The sequence below is a fragment of the Chiloscyllium punctatum genome, chromosome 12 (assembly GCF_047496795.1).
Source record: "Chiloscyllium punctatum isolate Juve2018m chromosome 12, sChiPun1.3, whole genome shotgun sequence".
NCBI lineage: Eukaryota > Metazoa > Chordata > Chondrichthyes > Orectolobiformes > Hemiscylliidae > Chiloscyllium > Chiloscyllium punctatum.
In genome coordinates, this window is record NC_092750.1 from 24,903,152 (window position 1) to 24,925,737 (window position 22,586).

Below are 22,586 nucleotides of genomic sequence, written 5' to 3' on the forward strand. Positions count from 1 at the left end.
ACTCGACACTGACATTTACTATAAACTGACCAACTCCCACAGCTACCTAGATTACACTTCCTCCTACCCTGCCCCCTGTAAAAACGCCATCCCATATTCCCAATTCCTTCGCCTCCGCCGCATCTGCTCCCAGGAGGACCAATTCCAATACCGTACAACCCAGATGGCCGCCTCCTTCAAAGACCGCAATTTCCCCTCAGACGTGGTTGACCATGCTCTCCACTGCATCTCCTCCACTTCCCGCTCCTCTGCCCTTGAACCCCACCCCTCCAATTACCACCAGGATGGAACCCCACTGATCCTCACCTACCACCCCACCAACCTCCAGATACATCGTATCATCCTTCGTCATTTCCACCACCTCCAAACAGACCCCACCACCAAGGATATATTTCCCTCCCCTCCCCTATCAGTGTTCCGGAAAGACCACTCCCTCTGCGACTCCCTCGTCAGGTCCACACCCCCCACCAACCAAACCTCCACTCCCAGCACCTTCCCCTGCAACCGCAAGAAATGCAAAACTTGCGCCCATACCTCCCCTCTCACTTCCCTCCAAGGCCCCAAGGGATCCTTCCATATCCATCACAAATTCACCTGCACCTCCACACATATCATTTACTGCGTCCGCTGCACCCGATGTAGCCTCCTCTACATTGGGGAGACAGGCCGCCTACTTGTGGAATGTTTCAGAGAACACCTCTGGGACACCCGCACCAACCGCCCTGTGACTGAACACTTTAACTCCCCCACCCACTCCACCAAGGACATGCAGGTCCTTGGCCACCTCCATCGCCAGACCATGGCAACACGATGCCTGGAGGAAGAGGGCCTCATCTTCCGCCTAGGAACCCTCCAACCACAAGGATGAATGCAGATTCCTCCAGCTTCCTCATTTCCCCTCCCCCCACCTTTTCTCAGTCCCAACCCTCAGACTCAGCACCACTCTCTTGACCTGCAATCTTCTTCCCGACCTCTCCGCCCCCCACCCCCTTTCCGGCCTATCACCCTCACCTTAACCTCCTTCCACCTATCGCATTCCCAACACCCCTCCCCCAAGTCCCTCCTCCCTACCTTTTATCTTAGCCTGCTTGGCACACCCTCCTCATTCCTGAAGAAGGGCTTATGCCCGAAACGTCGATTTTCCTGCTCCTTGGATGCTGCCTGACCTGCTGCGCTTTTCCAGCAACGCATTTTTCAGCTCTCACTTAACCTGTCTAGATCCGCATGCGGACTATCTGTGTCTTCTTTACCACTTGCCTTCCCATCTTAGTTTTGTGTATGCAAACTTGGAAATAGTACATTTGCCTCCCTCATACACATCACGATTATATATTGTAAATAATTGTCGTCCCAACACTGGCACACCACCAGGTTCAGGTTGCCATCTGAACATGTCCTCCTTATCACAACTCTCATCTATTCCAGAAATAGAAATTGCTCGTGAAACTCAGCAGGCCTGTTAACAGCTGTAGGAAGAAAGCAGAGTTAACAGTTTTAGTCTGGTGACTCTTCATCAGATGCTGCCAGACCTGCAGAATTTTGCCTTCGATTTCTGTTTTTGTTTCAGATCTCCAGCACCTGCAGTCCTTTCTTCTGTTTCTGTCTTAGTCATAGAGAGGTACAGCAGGGAAACAGACTTTTTGGTCCAACTCGTCCATGCCCACCAGATATCCTAAATTAATTTTGTCACGTTTGCCAGCATTTGGCCCATATCCCTCTTAAACATTTGGTATTTATCAACTAATCCAGAGGCCTTTTAAATGTTGTAATTGTACCAATCTCTACCACTTTTCTGGAAACTCATTCTAATAAATTAGTCAGGCATGATTTCCCTTTCTTGAAGCCACTTCTGATTCTGCTTGAACATATTAGATATTTCTAAATGCTCTGCTATTTCATTCTTTATATTAGACTCTAACTTCTTTTCATTAACAATAAACAGTAAGTGTGTTGTGAAGGACATATCCACAAATGTCGCTATGTAGTTACGAATTAATTTTGCCCGATTTGCAATGAATGACCATAAGACATAGAAGCAGATTTAGGCCATTCGGTCCATGGGTCTGCTCCGCCATTCAATTGTGGCTGATATGTTTCTCAACCCCACTCTCCTGCCTTCTGGTAACCTTGAACCCCTTACTAATCAAGAATTTAGTTTTTCTGTGTCTTAAATACAGTCAATGACTTGGCTTCCACAGTCTTCTGCAGCAATTAATTCCACAGATTCACCATTCTGTGGCTGAAGAAATTTCTCCTCAATTCGAAAGGGTCACCCTTCATTCTGAGGCAGTCCTTCTCAGTATTCAGTAAGTTACAATCAGATCCCTCTTCATCTTTATAAACTCCTTAGAGTACAGACCAAGAGTCCTCAACTGCTCCTCATATGATAGTCCCTTCATCCCAGGATCATTGTTTTAAGCCTCCTGTTGAACTCCTCAAAGGCCAGCATATCCATCTTTAGGTAGGGGGCCCAAAATCACACGTATTCCGAATACAGTCTGACCCAAATCCTTCTACATCTTCAGCAATGCGTCCCTGCTCTAATCCTCTTAAAATGAATGCTCACATTGCATGTGCCTTCCCGACTGCCAACTAAACCTGCATGCTAACCTTAAGAAAATCCTGAACATGGTCTCCTAAGTCCCTTTGTACGTCAGACTTACGAAGCTTTTCCCCATTTAGAAAATAGTCTACGCCTCTATTCTTGCTATCAAAATGCAAACCTTGCACTTTCCCACATTGTATTCCATCTTCCACTTCTTTGCCCACAATCCTAGTTTGTCCAAGTTCTCCTGCAGCTTCCCCAGCTCTTCAATACTACCTATCCCTCGATCTATCTTGGTGTCAACTGCAAATTAAGCAGCAATGTCCTCAGTTCAGGATGTTTTAAAACTTAAAATCACACTAGTAGTGTACTGAATTTCAGGATTTTACACCGGTTTCCATAATTTAAATTGCTCTTACAATTTTTTAGAAAAAAAAGACAGTCGATAAAATGAACTGGCTTTAAATTAAGTCTAATTACTGAATATATACAATTCAGAAGTTTAAAGAAACACATTGCTGTAACGTATAATATCCCAATGTGTCTTATTCTCTTACTAAGATTGATGATTCATGTCAAAATTTATTATTTCTGACTCAGCTCAAAACTTTCAAAAATCTATTGGCCAAAAGTTTCTAATAGAAAGATAGTCAGAGCAGCTGTGCAGATGGAAGTTGCATGTCAGACCTTTCCAGAAGACCAAATGCAACTGACTCTGCAGGAATTGCCCAGAAGTTGAAATTTCCTTAGGAGTCTAGAATCTTCTGCAAACATCCCCTGCTTCAAGTTAGAACTTCCACCACCCATCCCAATTGGATTTGTCCTACCTGCCACCCTATCCCTACACTGCACTGCACACTTACTCTCTAGAGCTTTCAAAGTGGTGACAGGGGACCTTTAAATCACAGAATATGGCCTTTATTACTCGAAAAACATGTAGTTTCCACACTTGACCCTCTCTGCTCCTGTCTTCCTGGATTAGTTTGATGTGCTTTGGGTAAGATGGCTGCTGGCCTGCAAGCAGAAAGGATTCCTGTAGATTCAAGTGTCTTTTTTTTGTCCAGTCTTGAAAATCTAGGCCATTGTACAGGTAAGATTAGAGTTGTGCTGTAAAAGCACAGCAGGTCAGGCAGCATCTGAGGAGCAGGAATGTCTACATTTCAGGAATGAGGCTGGGAGCCTCGGGGGTGGAGAGATGAATGGGAGGGGGATGGGACTGGGACTGGGACTGGGATTGGGGAGAAGGTAGCTGAGAGTGCAGTAGGTGAATGGAGGGGGTAAAGGTGATAGGTGATAGGTTGGAGAGAAGGGTGGAGTGGATAGGTGGGAAGCAAGATTGACAGGTGGGACAGGTCATGGGGTCGGTGCTGAGCTGGAAGGTTGGAACTGGGGTAAGGTGGGGGGAGGAGAAATGAGGAAACTGGTGACGTCCACGTAGATGCCATGGGGTTGAAGGGTTCCTAGGCAGAAGATAAGGCGTTCTTCCTCCAGGTGTAGTGGCGGTGGAGGAGGCCCATGACCTGCATGTCCTCGGCAGAGTTGGAGGAGGATTTGAAATGTTCGGCCGTGGGGTGGCAGGATTGATTGGTGCAGGTGTTCTGGAGATGATCTCTGAAGCGCTCTGCAAGTAGGCATCTGGTGTCCCCAGTGTAGAGGGGACTGCGTCGGGAGCAACGGATACAATAAATAACGTGTGGAAGTGCAGGTGAAACTGTGATGGATATGGAAGACCCTTTTGGGGCCTTGGACAGAGGTGAGGGGGGAGGAGTGGGTGCAGGTTTTGCAATTGTTGGGGGTGTGTGGACTTGACCAGGTAGTCGCGGAGGGGACGGTCTTTGTGGAAAATGGATAGGGTGGGGAGGGAAATATACCCCTGGTGGGATATTTGTAGGTGGTGGAAACGTCAGCAGATGATGCGATTTATGTGGAGGTTGGTGGGATGGAATGTGAGGACCAGGGGGTTCTGTCTTTCTTACGGTTGGAGGGGTGGGGTTCGAGGGCAGTGGGGCAGGATGTGGATGAGATGCATCGGAGGGCATCTTCAACCATGTGGGAGGAGAAATTACAGTCTTTAAATAAGGAGGCCATCTGGTGTGTTCTGTGGTGGAACTGGTCCTCCTGGGTGCAGATACGGTGAAGGTGAAGGAATTAGGAATATGAGATAGCATTTTTGCAGAAGGTAGCTGTGGGAGTCAGTGGGTTTGTTAAAAATGTCAATGTTGAGTTAGTTATTGTTGATGGAGAGGTTCAGGAAGGGGAGGGAGTTGTCAGATATAGTCCAAGTGAATTTAAGGTCGGGGCGGAATGTGTTGGTGATGTCGGGGTTGGAGCGGCAGGAGTCGAGGACTGCGCATTGCGAGGGAGAGAGGTTGGAATGGGGGAGGAGGTGGACAGGTTGAGGCGGTCAGTGTCTCCGTGATAGTTGGAAATAAAGAGGTCGAGGGCAGGTAATAGACTGGCACGTAGTGTCCAGGTGGATGGGGTGTGTTGGAGGTGGGCGAAAGGGTCCTCGGAGGGTGGGCGGGAGTCTTGATGAGAAAAGTAAGCTCGGACGTGGAGGTGGCAGAAGAAATGTTCAACATCACAATGTGTATTGAATTCGTTGATGCGTGGTCGGAGGCGGGGTTAAATTAAGGCTTCATTGATGCGTGGACGGGGGGGGAGGGGAGATGACTAGTTGATGTGTGGACAGAGGGGAATGATTCGTTGATGCATGGATGGAAGGGGATTATTCTCATTGTACAGGTAGTTATTCTATAATGCAATGGTTGCATTCTTGTGCAATCCCACACTGTCAAAAAATTGCATTTTACAAACAGTGCTTAAAGTGTTGGCACTGCAAATTGCATTACAGTGAACACATGTTTTAAAAGTTTGCGCTTAAGAAAATGTCTCCATTTCATCAATTGTGTTACAGTGAATTTGTGTTAGCAAAACATGTTATTGCAGAACGATCTGTATATTATAATTTTTACATATTTTTGTGATATTTTCAAAAAGCACGTAATGTTATCTATAAAGGTATCTGTCAAACAGGATGTCTGGATACAGAAAACAACAAATGCTGGAGGTCATACCAGGTCAGACAGCATCCATGGAGAGAGAGGAAGCTAACGTTTTGATTCTAGAGACTGTCCATCAGATGAAGAGTCATCTACACTCAGAACATTGGCTTGCTTTCTCCATGGATGCTGCCTGACCCATTGTGATCGCCAGCATTTGTTTTCAGTACAGATTCCAGCATCTGCAGTAATGTGCTCCTGCCTGATACAGAATCTGTTTTCAGAGGCTGTTCTCCTGATTGAAACAAGAAAAATCTTTCTGAAATCAAATATCCATATCCTTTTTCAAAATGTTTTGTAAACTCTGAGGAATTCATTTAATGCCATGTGTTTCTAATATTTGACTTGAAAGCTACCATTTTGTCTACCTGAGAGAGAAGACATATGGTTTATATTGCTGGAGGAAGTAGGTTTCTAAACTGCTGTGTTTCTCTTGTGGCATGTGGTAAATAGCGCAAGTCTAACAGAAAAGAAGGCTTCCAGGCATATTGGACAATTTATTGACATTCCATACTCTCAACCATTTGCTTTAGACTATTGCCCTCTGACCTAGCAGTCTGGTTCTCTTGGGTTTCTGTCACACTTTCAAAGATTTGTAAAATAGTTCCCCTGGCTAATCTGGGTCATTCGTGATTAACAGCAAGACCATAAGGCAAAAGGCATAGCTGGTTGGATCAGATATATAAGGTTTCTTGATTGGTAGTACTTTAAAAAGATGAACATATTGGGTTCAGGAGAATATCTTGAACTTTAAAAACAATTTAAATTTTTGCATATAGTTTTATGTGCAGTATGTCACTTTGAACAGAAGATACATCTCTGGAATTACTTTAATAGCTATGCTCTAAATAATATTTAATATTCTGTCTGCAATCTTTCACTTAGATACCTTAATTAAGATTACATTAGTCTTAAGTTCTATCAAGTTATTTCAGTGCAGCTAATACTATTTATAATAGTTCCTCACAGTCCTGGTGATGTGGAGACAATTCTGCTGAAATTGAGTTAAAACAACTATGTCTGCAAAACCAGGGTAATCTTTAAGTTATTGGTAGTTTTGTTTCTAATTGCCAGTGGCTAGTAGTACGCATATAGGAAAGTGAGTGTAAAACTGTTCTGTTGGCTTTTAATAGTGGAGCTAACATTAAACTATTCATTTTGCTGTGTATAAAAGAAAATGAATTAGCTTATTTCAAGCCTTCCAAAGCAGTTTCTGACAAATAATTACTTTTAAAACTAAATTGCTTATTTTTGTTTTAAAATTCATTCATGGGATCGGGCTATCACAGTTGAGGTCAGCATTTTATTGCCCAAAGGCATATTGGTTCGGAGTCATATCTAGGCCAGATGAGGAAGGAATGCTAGATCTCCTTCCCTAATAGGCATTAATGAAACAGAATCTTTTAGAACAATTTACAGTGGTTGCATGGATGCCATTGGGCGGTGGGAGCAGAGAGTGGAAGAAGTGGAGCCTGCTGGGAAGGTAAGTGATTGTTTTTTAAGTGGGTGCGATCTTAATTTTGTGGTTAGGAATGGGACTCCCAGAAGGTATGTTGCCTCCTAGGTGCCAAGGTTTACAATATTTTTGAAGGGGGAGGGTGAACAGCCAGAAATTTTGGTACATATTGGCACCAACGACATAGCCAGGAAAGGGATTTAAGATCTGAAAAGTGACTACATCGGCTAAGATGGAAGCTGAAGAGCAGAACGAGTAGAGTAGTGTTCTCAGGTTTGCTACCAGTGCCATGAGACAGTGAAGTGAGGAATAGTCAGGGAGTGCAGCTGAATATGTGGCTATGCAGCTGGTGCAGGAAGGAAGGTTTCAGATATTTAGACCATTGGTATGCTTTCTGGGGAAGGTGGAACCTGTACATGAAGGATGGGTTGCACCAGAAGTGGAGGGGCACAAATGCCTGGGTGGGAGATTTGCTTGAGTGGTTCAGGAGGTTTGGCAGGGGGGTGGGAACCTAGAGCTACACATCTGATGGAGGAGAGGGGGGGGGGGGGGGGGCGGCGGTGGGTGGTTGGTGGGTGGTTGGTTGAAGATGAGGCAGGGATTGGATGTAGTGAATTTATCGGGAAGGTTTTTCGTGTAATAGAACAAAGGGATTAGTTAAACTGTGTCTGCTTTAACACAAGGAGTGTCAGAAATAAGAGTGACAATCTTAGAGCATGGCTCAGTACTTGGGACTATGATGTTGTGGCCATAACAGAGATGTGGGTTTCACAAGTGCAGGAATGGTTGCTAAATGTTCCAGGGTTTGCAACATTTAAAAAGAACAGGGAGGCCGGAAAAGAAGAGGGGGTGTAGCATTGCTAATCAGTGCATCACAGCTACAGAAATGAAGGTTGTCGAGGTAGGTTTGTCTACTGAGTCATTAAGGGTGAAAATTAGGAACAGCAAGAGAGCAGTCACCTCACTGGGGGTCTTCTAAAGAACCTCTAATACAGTAGGGAGATTGAAGAACTCATGGGCCAGCAGGTTTTGGAAAAGTGCAGACGTAGCAGGGTTGTTGCGATGGATGACTTCAACTTTCCCAATATTGATTGGAATCTCCTTAGTGCAGCTGGTTTCGATGGAGCCATTTTTGTCAGGTGTGTTCAGGAGGGTTTTCGTACTCCGTGTGTAGACAGGCCGACTAGGGGAGAGGCCATTTTGGATTTGGTGTACGGCAATGAGCCAGGACAAGTGTCAGATCTCGCGGTGGAAGAACACTTTGGTGATAGTGACCACAACTGCCTCACATTTACTGTAGCCATGGAGAGGGACAGGAGCAGTTACCATGGGAAAATATTTAATTGGGGAAAAGGATTTGGGATGTACAGATTGGGAGCAATTATTTCACAGAAAGGGCACAGCAGACATGTGGAGACAGTTTAAGGAGCAGTTGTTGCGAATTATGTAAAGATTTGTTCTTCTGAGACAGGTAAGAGCCTTGGATGACGAGAATAAAGGAGTTTCTTGTCAAAAGGAAGAGGGAACTATGGATTACAGGCTTGCTAGGAAGGAGCTCAAAAATGGACTCAGTAGAGGGCACAAAAAAGATTTGCCAGGAAAGAATAGGGAGAACCCAAAGGCATTTTACTCATACGTGAGGAGTAAGAGAATGATCAGGGAGAAGGTCGGGCTGATCAGGGATAACGTAGGGAACTTGTGTGTGGAGTCTGAGCAGATAGGGGAAGCACTAATTGAGTTTTTTGCTTCGGGTTTCACGAAGGAAAGGGACCTTGTTGTGAATGAGAACACTGAGGAATGGGGAAACAAGCTTGAACACATCAAGTTTGATGAAGTTGATGTACTGGAAATTTTGGCAAATATTAAGATTGATAAGACCCCAGGGCCAGACCAGATTTATCCGAGGTTGCACTGGGAAGCGAGAAAGGAGGTTGCTAAGCCACTGGCGAAGATCTTTGCTTCTTCACTCTCCATGGGAGTCATACCGGAGGATCGGAGGAAAGTGAATGTTGTTCCCCTTTTCAAGAAGGTGAATGGGGAAATCCCTGGTAATTACAGACAAGTCAGTCTTATGCCTGTGGTCAGCAAGGTTTTGGAAAGAATTCTGAGGGATAGGAGTTATGACTATTTAGAAAAGCAAAGTATGATGAAAGGCAGTCAGCATAGCTTTGTGAGGGGCAGGTCATGCCTCACAAGTCTTATTGCATTCTTTGAAGAGGTGACGAGATAGTTTGACAAAGGTTGAGCAGTGGATGTGGGGTACATGGACTTCAGCAAGGCATTTGATAAGGCTTCCCATGGTAGGCCCATTCATAAAGCCAGGAGATATGGGATGCAGGGAGATTTGGCTGTGTGGATTCAGAATTGGTTGGCTGACCAAAGGCAGAGAGTGGTTGTAGATGGAAAGTGGTGAGTGGCATCCTGCAGGGCTCTGTCCTTGGGCCTCTGCTTTTTGTAGTTTTTATAAATGACTTGGATGAGGAGGTTGAGGGATGGGTTAGTAAATTTGCCAATGACACAAACGGAGGTGCCGCTGATAGTATCAAGGGCAATTGCAGGCTGCAGCGCGACATTGACAGTATGCAGAGCTGGGCTGAGAAATGGCAGATGGAGTTCAACCTGGATAAATGCAAAGTGATGCATTTTGGAAGGTTTAACTTGAATACTGAATATAGGATTAAAAACAGGATTCTTGGCAGTGTGGAGGAGCAGCAAGATCTTGGTGTTCAAGTGCATAGATCCCTCAAAGCCACCAGCCAAGTGGATAGGTTTGTTAAGAAAGCATATGGTTTTTTGGCTTTCATTAACAAGGGGATCGAGTTTAAGAGCTGTGACACTTTGCTGCAGCTCTACAAGTCCCTGGTGAGACCACACTTGGAATACTGTGTGCAGTTCTGGTCGCTCTATTCTAGGAAAGATGTCGAGGCTTTGGAGAGGGTGCAGAGGAAGTTTACCAGGATGCTGCCAGAACTGGAGGGCTTGTCTTACGAGGAGAGGTTGACTGAGCTCAGACATCCCTCTCTGGAGAGAAGGAGGAAGAGAGGTGATCTGATCAAGGTGTACAAGGTAATGAGAGGCATGGATAGAGTCGATAGTCAGAGACTTTTCCCCAGGGCAGGATTGTCTGGCTTTAAGGTGTTAGGAGGAAGGTATAGAGGAGATGTCAGAGGTAAGTTCTTTACACAAGAGAGTTGTGAGCGCATGGAATGCGTTGCCAGCAGTAGTGGAAGCAGAGTCACTAGGGACATCTAAGCGACTGCTGGACATGCACATGGAGGGGAGCATAGGTTAGGCTATTTTATTTTAGAATAGGATTAACCCTCGGCACAATATCGAGGGCCAAAGGGCCTATACTGTGCTGTACTTTTTTATGTTCTGTGTTCTTGTGCAACAGTGGGGTTTGAACACATGTTACCAGCAGGTTAGCATGAGACTCCAGGTTACAAGTTCAGTGATATTACTGCTATACCCCTGCCCCCTTCTGTTACACACTGAAATTTGGTGACCAGTTTGTGTATGGCAAGCTATCAACAATATCATTATTACTTGTCTTCCTGATTCTGAAATCATCAATGCAATATCCTTCAAATAATACCGTGCAGTATTTGCCTTTGTTTAATGTTGCATTTATGAAGTAGTTTGCTGGAAGCATGGTACTTCTTCAGTGCTGCACTGAAGCATAGATTGGTTACTATTTTTGCACACACACAAAATTTAGGCATATGGTGTTAAGGCCAGAAAATGGAGCTGAGGTGGAAGCCTGCTCACTATGTTAGATGGCCTATTTCATTTCCTGCTTTCTTATGTTCTTATGGTCTCAACATAGTTAAAATGACTCAGTGCCTCCAACAGCAGAATCCTTTGCAATAATATTTCTGTTGAGCTGCCATTACCTCTGAACATAACTGCAGAAACAATGTCTTATGTTTAAGTATTGGATGCTCAGAAGCCGGTAACTCCTTCCATTTATTTTATTGCTGTGTTTCTGAAATCAGAGCTGCTAATATTCCTTGTGAAGAGTGTTTTAAACGATGTCCTGTTTTCTGTTTAGTTTTTGCTCAGGGAATGAATTAGTAATAGACTTAAAAGTAGAAGTACATTAATTGATTTGTAAACAATGTAACTACAAGGTATTCTAACAAGCGGATGTACTCATAAGAGTTCATCTGCTTCCCATCATCTTCCAGCATAGTTTTGAAAATCTCTTAGCTGTTCAGGGTTTATATATTGCTGTGCATTTATCAGTTCAATATAATCTTAAACAAAAAGAAATTGCTGGAGAAACTCAGCAAGTCTGGCAGCATCTGTAGAGAGAAAGCAAAGTTTATGTTTCGGGCCCAGTGACTCTTCCTCAGAGGCTTTTCTAAATATAATCTTGTCTGCCCCAAGTGTGAAATTTTATTTTTGCGTATCAGTACTGTACCATGTTTTTGGCAAGTGTAATTTGCAGCACAAATATTGTGCAATGTCAGTGATGAGCATAAAGATCAGACCAACATTGTTTACATCAAATCCATTGCAGCAATTTCAGATCAAAAATGCATTTACTTGTTCAACCAATATTACTGATGACCACCTAACTATTGCCAGCTGGTATACCTTCCATTCTGTCTTGTTCTGCTAAAACGAAAGTAAGGGAGAACAATTAAATGCTCAGTTGAAGAAATGGGTTATTTTAAATGTTTATTAGTGAATTTGGGTGTGTGAGATTCTATTCAATGTAATTTCCTTTGTACCTCATTGAAAGATTCATATCGTATTCTTCAAAGGCTTTTGAACACCTTGTCTCCTTCTGCTTTAAGTTCCTGCTTTTTCCAAGCGGGGATTTTAAACCATTGTGATGTATGATTCAGGTGGAACCACTTTTAGTTTAGATATTAATGGTCCAACGTTATACTTTTCTTCAATTAATCATTTAAATTAATTATGTATCAGTTCAACAATGGAAGCATTTATTTTATGACATTTGTAATATGAAAGCTCCAAAGACTTTGTTTCTTACAAATTAATTGATCCTTGGAATATTATTGTCGTTAGAGTGGTGTGAAATCATGGTTACAACATTGTTGTGAGGAAATTGAAGCCTGTTATATACTGTGATCTGAATGTTTTTGTCCTATATGGGCCCCAACCCAAAGGGAATATCAAGGAAACTGCTTTACTGTGATCCATTTAGTAGAACCTCACTATAACAGATGTCAGATTTTAAAGTTTAGAGTTGTGTATCTGAATTGCAAGCAGTAAAAGAGCAGCAAAACTATTGTCAGCCTAGCCAATGTTATATTGGAGGCGACAGTAAAAAGAAAGTGGGACGTACAGAGAAGTTTTTCATCTTTTTTTCTTGTGTATGGATGGTATGAACAAAAGCTAAACATACAAATTCTGTTACTGATGCAACCATCAATGATATTGTGACAAGAAAGATGATATGCTTATGTGAGACCATAAGATTCATGTATAATTTTATTTGTGATTTCTCTTGTCCTGGAAGTTCTTTTGTTTCATATGTTATCTGGGGCTGTTCAACTCATTGCTTATGTACGACAAACCCAGTATCACAAGCCCTAATGCTGTCACGTGAAAAAGGCTGCACTCCCCTTTATCTCCAATGAACAGCACTTTTTAATTTTACTCTTCAGACAGTGACGATTCTTGAACAGCGACTTACATTAACAGAAGACAAGCTGCGGGAATATCTTGACAAGCAACAGACGTCATGATTACAGTAAGATCTAATGTTTGAAAACAGGAGTGAAACACCAGTGGAATTGAAAGATTAATCAGCTTTTTTGACAGATATGCTTAATAGACATTAATTCACACAAGTCACTAATCAAAGCATTGTTAACTAGTTGGTCCTCCTTGAGTTAATGTTGCCTGGGTATATCTGCCCTGACTGTTTCAGTATGCTATTGTTTTTGTACTTTTTATGTACTCATGCCCTCTGTGAGAGAGTATCTCCAATGCAATAAATTGTTTTATTTCATACAGAAATAGACCCATATGTATTAATATTTTATACATTTAAATAAAATTATGATATTGAAGTTTGCAACTAAAATGTGTCAATTGCATCAGATGTGTTTTAATTATTTACATTGGTTGAAAATAAAGGGCTGAACTTTGTAGGGGGAGCAATGGTCTTGACTACTGACCAGAAAGCCAGGCAATGCAACAGCATCAGTCATTTTGAGCATTCCCCAACTGGAATCTATGGCAGGAGAAAGTGAGGACTCCAGATGCTGGAGATCAGAGCTGAAAATGTGTTGCTGGAAAAGCGCAGTAGGTCAGGCAGCATCCAAGGAGCAGGAGAATCGATGTTTCAGGCATGAGCCTGACATTTCCTGAAGAAGGGCTCATGCCCGAAACGTCGATTCTCCTGCTCCTTGGATGCTGCCTGACCTGCTGCGCTTTTCCAGCAACACATTTTCAGCTGGAATCTATGGCAACCAGGCAGCTAATGGATGCCATCGGTCTTTCCTCATTTAAAGGTGAAATCCTGATTCCAAGACTTTCCAATAATAATATCCCAATGCGTTAGGATATTTTTCTGTTAGCTTGTATACACTAGGATCAATGAATGCTACTGGGGATTTATAAGCAGAAAGAATAGCAGATATAACTTCTGTATAAAAACAGAAAATGCTGGAATTACTCAGGTGTGGCAGCATCTGTGGAGTAAGTTAATGGACTAGATTATTTTCCTGTTTGCATTACAGGTGGAGAGACCAGGAAAATACTCAGGGTGTCGCTCAAAGCATTCTTGTAGCCACGAGCCTTTTTCCCTAGAACAGGTTAGGAATGGTTTGGCTGTCCATTATATCACAGCAGATGGCCATTTAAGGTGGTTAAGGTCCAAATTAGGGAAGATTTCTGCACACTTTCCAGCACTTTTTTTTGTTGTCAGAGCACCACTCTACCATCACCAACCAAATGGAGGCAGCCTCCTGGCATCAGGCCATTTGGCCATCAGAAGCAGAGGTTTCATTCCCCAAAAACAGGACCACTAACTAGAAAGGGCCTACCTGGCAGTCCAAATTTTTTTTTTTTTGGAGGGATTTCTCAGTGCCTCAGCCCTTGCTAATTTGTAGAGTCATAGAGATGTACAGCATGGAAACTGACCCTTCAGTCAAACTCGTCCATGCTGACCAGATATCCCAACTTAATCTAGTGCCATTTGCTAGCATTTGGCCCATGTCCCTCTAAACCCTTGCTACTCATGTACCAATCCAGATGATGCTTTAAAATGCTGTAATAGTACCAGCCTCCACCACCTCCTCTGGCAGTTTATTCCATACATGCACCACCTTTTGTGTGAAAAAGTTAGCCCTTAGGTCCCTTTTCATATCTTTGCCCTCTCACCCTAAACCTGTGCCCTCTAGTTCTGGACTCCCCCATTCCAGGGAAAAGACCTATCCAATGCCCTTCATGATATTATAAACCTCTATAAGGTCACCCCTCAGCCTCCGACGCTCCAGGGAAAACAGCCCTAGCCTATTCAGCCTCTCCCTATAGCTCAAATCCTCCAACCCTGGCAACATTCTAGTAAATCTTTTCCAAACCCTTTCACATTTCATAACATCCTTCCAATAGGAAGGAGACCAGAATTGCATGCAATATTCCAAAAGTGGCCTAACCAAGGTCCTGTAAGCCGCAACATGACCTCCTAACTCCTGTACTCAATGCTCTGACCAATAAAGCAAAGCATACCAAACTCCTTCTTCAATATCCTATCTACCTGCGACTCAACTTTCAAGGGACTATGAACCTGCACTGCAAGGTCTCTTTGTTCAGCAACAGTCCCCAGGACCTTACCATTAAGTGTATAAGTCCTGCTCTGATTTTTCCAAACTCAGCACTTCATATTTATCTAAATTATACTCCATCTGCCACTCTTCAGCCCATTGGCCCATCTGATCAAGATCCAATTGTACTCTAATGTAACCTCCTTCGCTGTCCACTACACGTCCAATTTTGGTGTCATCTGCAAACTTACTAACTATACCTCTTATGGTCACCTCCAAATCATTTATATTAATAGCTAAAAACAGTGGACCCAGCACTGATTCTTGTGGCACTCCACTGGTCACAAGCCTTCAGTCTGAAATGCAACCCTCCACCATCACCCTCTCTCTTCTACCTTTTGAGCCAGTTCTGTATCCAAATGGCTAGTTCTCCCTAGATTCCATGAGACCTAACCTTGCTCACCAGTTTCCCATGAGGAACCTTGTCGAACGCCATACTGAAGTCCATATAGATCACATCTACCACTTGACCCTCATCATTCCTTTTTGTTACTTCTTCAGAAAACTCAAATCAGCTTCGTGAGACATGATTTCCCACACGCTACGCCATGTTGACTATCCCTAATTAGTCCTTGCCTTTCCAAGTACATGTAAATCCTGTCCCTCAGTATTCCCACCAACAACTTGCCTACCGCCGATCTCAGGCTCACCAGTCTATAGTTCCCTGGATGGTCCTTACCACCTTTCTGAAATTGTGGCACCACATTAGCCAACCATCAGTCTTCTGGCAGCTCACCTGTGACTATTGATGATACAAATATCTCAGCAAGAGGCCCAGCAATCACTTCCCTAGCTCCCCACAGAGTTCTAGGGTACCTCACCTGTGACTATTGATGATACAAATATCTCAGCAAGGGGCCCAGCAATCACTTCCCGAGCTTCTCACACAGTGTTTGTGTACTCCTGATCAGGTCCTGGGGATTTATCCATTTTTATGCATTTCAAGACATCCAGTACCATGTGTAATATGGACATTTTTCAAGATGTTATCCTCTATTTCATCACATTCTATACCTTCCATGTCTTGCTCCAATGTTAACACTGATGCAAAATACTGTTGTAAAATACTCATTTAGTATCTCCCCCCATCTCCTGTGGTTCCACACAAAGGCCGCCTTGCTGATCTTTGACAGGCCCTATTCTCTCCCTAGTCACCCTTTTGTCCATAATGTATTTATAAAATCCCTTTGGATTTTCCTTAACCCTATTTGCTAAAGCTATCTCATGTCCCCTTTTTGCCCTCCTGATTTCCCTCTTAAGTCTAATCCTGCTGCCTTTACACTCTTCTAAATATTCATCCTGTCTATACCTGACATATGCTTCCTTCTTTATTTTTAACCAAAACCTCAAATTTTCTAGTCATCCAGCTTTCACTACACCTACCAACCTTTCCTTTCACCCTAACAGGAATATACTGTCTCTAGACTTCCGTTATCTCATTTCTGAAGGCTTCCCATTTTCCAGTCGTCCCTTTACCTGTGAACATCTGCTCCCAATCAAACTTTTGAAAGTTCCTGCCTAATACCATCAAAGTTAGCTTTCCTCCAATTTAGAACTTCAACCTATAGATCCAGTTAATCCATTTCCATCACTATTTTAAAACTAATAGAATTATGATCGCTGAATTCTCAGTCACTTGCCCTGCCTTATTTCCCAAGAGTAGGTCAAGTTTTGCAGTAGGTACATCCACATACTGGATCAGAAAATTTTCTTGTACACACTTAACAAAATCGTCTAATTTCTGTGAATGTCTCCAAGGGCAACTCCATGTTGAGGCATCCTCATGGTACCTCAACCACCTGAGTGGCACAGCTTGCAGTAAAATCTAGCCTGGTGTTTCAGATCAATCACCATTTTCCAGAACTGCAATAGGTTAGGAGTGTGAGGGTTTTAAAGCAAATACAAAGGCACGAATATAGAGAGGGAAGGCACAAGAAAATGGGCTATGATAGGATAGAAGGAAAGTTAAATGAAAAAACATTAAGGGCCTTGAAAGGCAAAATGAGGTGATAAAGGGATAAATAACCAGAAGATGTGCCTTGAGGAACAACAATATAAACAGCTGGAAAAACTCAGCAGGTCTAGCAGCATTTATGGAAAGAAAGCGGAGTTCACATGTGTTCTGAAGAAGGGTCACTGGACCTGAAACATTAACTGTGCTTTCTCTCCATAATTGCTGTCAGGCCTGCTGAGTTTTTCCAGAAACTTCTTTTTTTTCTGATTTCTAACATTTGCAATGCTTTGTTTTGTTAGTGCTTTGAGGAGCTATTACTGGAAATTAACCATTACAAACTGCTATCTTCCAAAAGAAAGCCTCAAGGTAAAATGGAGGGGAAGAGCTTATCATCTAAAATCTAATGTTGAGTCCAAAAGACTATTAAGTGCCTAATCAAAAAATGAAGTGTAGTTCCTCAAGTTTACTTTAAGGTTTGTTGGAAAGTATAGAAGTTCAAAGTGGGAATGGTGCGAAAATTAAAGTGACAGGTGATTGGAAGCTTGGCATTATGCTTGCAAGTCGAATGGAGGTGCTTCTCAAAAGGGATCCCAGTGAAAAGGAGACTGCATCAGATGTGGTAAATACTGAATACTAAATTGAATGAAGTATTAGCAAATTGTTAGTCCAGTTGGTAGTATTTAGGATCTTGAGAAAGAAAGAAAGAGATAAAAGGATAGGTGATCTAAACTTCTAAATACTACAAGTAATTCTGTAGACATATACTGGGACTTTAGCCTATTTCTATCACCACATGATGTTGGGGTGCCTGTATGTGTTCTAGTTTTGTTGGCGTAATACATCTTGGCTGAATTCCAAGATGTTAAATGTATATTTCATGTGTGAAACTTTTTCTCCTACACTGCTCATCTATGAGAAATTTGATAAAGATTGTTTTCCTTCTACTGATAAATTATCTGAAATCTACTGCAAACCACAGACACAACATATATAACTCATTGGGAAGGATTTAAATTGCAATGGCAAAAATGTACTGTAAGAGCCTCTTCAAAGGAGATATATGCTGCAGTCATTTCTGTATTTTCAGAAAAAGGTGCTGCATTAATGCATTTACAAAATGAAGTCTAGGAAATTTCCATCAAACATCAATTTTAAGGTTCTAAAATTATATCTCCTTACTGCTACACCTACCTCTGACTTGGTATATTTTGCATACCATCTAGCTGAGTTTTCAAAAATGGTCAGGATGTAAAAGGACATGCAGAGAAACATCAAATAATAAAGCTACTGATTTTTTTCAATTTGAATTATGCAGTATCATCTACTTTTATACCACCAAATCTGCTTTATAAAAAAGAAACACAAGACATGATATTAGAATTAATTTTAACTTGTGTAGTCTGGAAGCTAGTGACCCTATTCATGTAGCATTTGAAGATATAAAAGTGGAGGAATAAAACTTCATTTGAAATGAAAACTCTTCACTGTATGTCCAATGTGTTACAATCTACTTCACACATCCACTGAATTAAACCTTGGACATTTCTATATAGGGGATTGGCTACCATATAGATAATATCCAATGAGGATCACTTAGTAAAGACATTAATTGTGGACCATGAATCTTAGGATAAAAAAAAGTAAAGCTTGTTACAATATCAGTAATTTCATCTTACAAATGTCATTGATTATTTTATTTATAAATTAGGATAGGAGTCTTTACAACCACATAGTGTTACCGAATTGTTGTAAAATGTTTGTAGAAAAAATGCAGTCCGGTGTGTCAATTTGTTTATCATCTAGTGATGATGCCAACAAAAGCTAATATTTCTTGTTACTTTTTGTGAATATTTTGCAAAATATCACTATTATATTGAGAAGCAATTCATGACAGTGAAAACTTCAAAATCAAAAACTGTGCAACTGCTGATCAGTGTCGAATGTACCATACTAAGTAATTGTTACAAATCAGCAAAATCAAGCATTTCATAAGTTTATGAAACAAGGCACTGAACGTAAATTCAATTTTGCTGTGGAATTGCTGTGTTAGACCAGACAGTAAAGGCACTGCATGATTTATTGGTACTTTTAGGAGTAAATTGCACCTAAGAGCATTTTTTGTTTCAGTCCTCCGCTATGCGGTGGGGAAGAGACTCTGAAGAAAATGCTTTCAGTAAATACCTGGTGAATCAAATTTAGTGAAAGTGAAATTTGGATGCAAGTCTGAAAAGCCATGCTAGTTATGGTTTATTTTCTCAACACTGTTCTTTGTTTACAGAATTCCACATTAAATGATAAATTAATATTTTGGTGTGCACATATAGTATTTTACTCAACACATAAAAACCACATGCCTTACAATTTAACTCTTTATGGCAAATTGTGTGACGGCTGAAAAAGTTGCAAAATATTTGCTTTGGTGGATTGTCAAGCAAATGTGTACTGCTGCTGTAAACAGTGCTCATATCATATGGACTATCACTTAATTCAGATGATGGACTGTATATCAATCATTTGAATTCTTAGGTCAGTCAGATTCAGGGTTAAAATTCAATATTATGTAAATGTTTACAAAACTGAATTCTTCTGCTTTTTGATTCCAAAGATTGCAACAAATGCCTCAGTAATTTTTTTGTTATTTTGTCATTTTTGTTGGTCCTCTATTTGATGATTCAGATACAAGAGCTGTCAGTTTCAAGTAACTGCAAGTTAACAGGGTATATAAAGCTGTAATTGTCCTGATATACAATTGCTTTTATGCTCAAGAGCACAGCTGTGATGAAATCAGACAGTATTGTTCCAATTTTCATACAAGAGATTCAACTCCCACAATTAAAATCATCTTGATTAGCAAAATACATTGTAACAAGTGAAAAGAAAAAAAGTGATTACTGGATGGTATATCTGTACATTTCATTCCTCTATTAATAATCTGTGTCAAAAAAGAAATAATGAGTAATTTGGATAGTTTTCAGAAGTTTGTGCACTATAAACATATTACATTTGCTGTCTTTCAGACCATACTCTGTTTCCTTCCATGACTTCCTGCGTCTTTAGACGTAAACATACTTCTACGCTTACTCCTTCGGCAGAAACCAACAAATAGTGTGAACGTTTGGGTTTGGAAAAGAGGATGACATATAACAGTTTCCTCTTGAATTATAAACTTGTAATAGTAGTTGTAAGAAAGAGCATTTGCTGTTATTAATGATGTGATGTGAGAAATACGACCACATTATCCCAAGCTTAAAATTTCCAGCAAGCCTTTGCTCAAATAACAACGAATAATTTGGCTTTTTAAAATGACAGATCTCATGAGTTCTAACGTGGGTTGAAGACAATTAACTGTGAAACTTTAGTAGCAAAACTTTGTGCCTTCTCCCAATAATCTTTTGTGACTAGTCTTAATAAAAGTATAAGTACTAAAATACCATAACCACAGGAGTTTTTCAAAATTCTTTCTGTTCAAGTTGATCTGAGACTCTGGAAATGAGCCTTAAACTGTTCTCAACAAGCTCTCTACAGGTATACTTTCTGACAGTATTGTTGAATAGTCACATGGACTGAGAACTCTGGCTGATTTCACCACACCTCTTCTCCATGTCCTTCGCAGTTCGAGATCCCCACCAAGAAAATCTGCTTCTTTGTCACCAAACTGAAATTTTACCTTCATAACAAAAGCAAGAAATCCAGATTAGCCAGTAAATGTAAAAGGCACTTTAAGGTTAAGAAAATTGCTCCAATAAAATATAATGACTCTGTACCTGGCCTATCTTTGAATGTGCTAAATGGTTTTGATATGAATTTTTCTTTAAAAGGCCATCTGTAATGGATTATTATTGATCTACAGTTTTTTTTAGGACTACTTTCACATTGATTCCCCATTCTTTTCAGATAAAAGATAAATTAGAACAATAGAATTTTAGTTACAGGACTTAATAGATTATTGTTACTTAAGCTGTGTATAGTACAATAGTAAATTGTCTTCTCACAAAACCTGATTTTTCTCTAATGTAATTGCTCACAGAAATGTGATGGACAGAACTCCTATCTGTTGAACTGCATTACTGCTAACCAAGTGAGGATTCTATTGTCAGCCTACTTAATATATTTTAGGTGCATTGAAAATCTGTTTTGAAGATTTGGATCTTTGTCCATTTAGGAGTGGAAAATGGTGGGTTATTACACTATTTAACAGTATTTCAGCAGCTAAGCACCTAGGGGTCCTCAACTATTTAACATAGAACATTAGTGCAGTACAGGCCCTTCGGCCCTCTGTTGCACCGACCAGCAAAATTAATTTAATCTAACCCACATCGTTCCATTATTATTCATATATATGTCCAATGCCCATTTAAATGCCCTTAAAGTTGACAAGGCTACTACTGTTGTGGGCAGGCTGTTCCACTCCCCTACTACAGTCTGAGTAAAGAAACTACCTTTAATATCTGGCCTAAATCTATCATCCCTCAGTTTAAAGCTATGTCCCCTTTTGTTAGCCTTCACCATCCAAGGAAAAATTCCTCTCACTGTCCACCCTATCTAACCTTGTGATTATCAGATACGTCTTGATTAAGTCACCTCTCAACCTTCTTCTCTCTAACGAAAACAGCCTCAGTTCCTTCCACCTTTCCTCGTAAGGCCTTCCTTCCATACGAAGCAACATCCTAATAAATCTCCTCTGAACCCTTTCCAATCTCAATCTCCTCCCCAAACAATAAACAGCAACACACCTTGCGCCTTCTTGGTGGCGGCACGGTGGCACACAACACCAGAGACCTGGGTTTAATTCCAGTCAGGCAACTGTCTATGTGGAGTTTGCACATTTTCCCTGTGTCTGCGTGAGTTTCCTCCGGTTTCCTCCCACAGTCCAAGAATGTGCAGGTAAGGTGAATTGGCCATGCTAAATTGCCCATAGTGTTAGGTGAAGGGGTAAATATAGGGGAATGGGTCTGGGTGGGTTGCTCTTCGGAGGGTCAGTGTGGACGTGTTGGGCCTGTTTCCACACTGTAAGTAATCTAATCTAATCAAAACTTCCACATCCTTCCTATAGTGCGGTGACCATAATTGCATGCAATACTCCAGGTGTGGCCTTACCAGTGTCTTGTACAGCTGAAGCATGCCTCGTGGGTCTGAAACTTAATCCCCCCCAACCAATAAACGCCAACACACCTTGTGCCTGCTTGACAACCCTATCAACTTGGGTGGCAACTTTCATGGATTTATGCACCTATTCATCTACACTGTCAAGAATTTTACCATTAGCCCAGTACTCTGCATTCCTGTTACTTCTTCCGAAGTGAACTACCTCACACTTTTCCATATTAAACTCCATTTGCCACTTCTCAGCCCAGCTCTGCATCTTATCTGTGTCCCTCTGTAACCCACAACATCGTTCAGCACTCTCTGCAACTCTGCTTTCCTTAGTGTCATCTGCAAATTTATTAACCTATTCTTCTACGCTCACCTCCAGATCATTTCTAAAAATGACAACGAGCAGTGGCCCCAAAACAGATCCTTGAGGCACGCCACTGGTAACCGAGCTCTCGGATGAACATTTTCCACCAACCACCATCCTCTGTCTTCTTTCAGCTAGCCAATGTCTGATCCAAACTGCAAAATCACCTTCAATCCCAAAACACCTTACTTTGTGCAATAGCCTATCGTGTGGAACCTTATCAAACGCCTTACTGAAGTCCATGTACACCACATCAACCGCCTTAACTTCGTCCACCTATTTGGTCACCTTCTCGAAGAACTCAAT

General features: G+C 41.6%; 1 protein-coding gene across 1 annotated transcript in view; it reads left to right on the plus strand.

Moving 5' to 3' along the window:
* The window catches only part of LOC140483711 (uncharacterized), a 144,143-nt gene extending 131,056 nt beyond the window's left edge, over nt 1–13,087 (plus strand). The window contains exon 11 of the mRNA XM_072582159.1: nt 12,703–13,087. Within this exon, the coding sequence (XP_072438260.1) occupies nt 12,703–12,783 (81 nt within the window). The 3' untranslated portion in view covers nt 12,784–13,087. The remainder of the gene's footprint in view (nt 1–12,702) is intronic.
* Nucleotides 13,088–22,586: the final 9,499 nt, after the last annotated feature.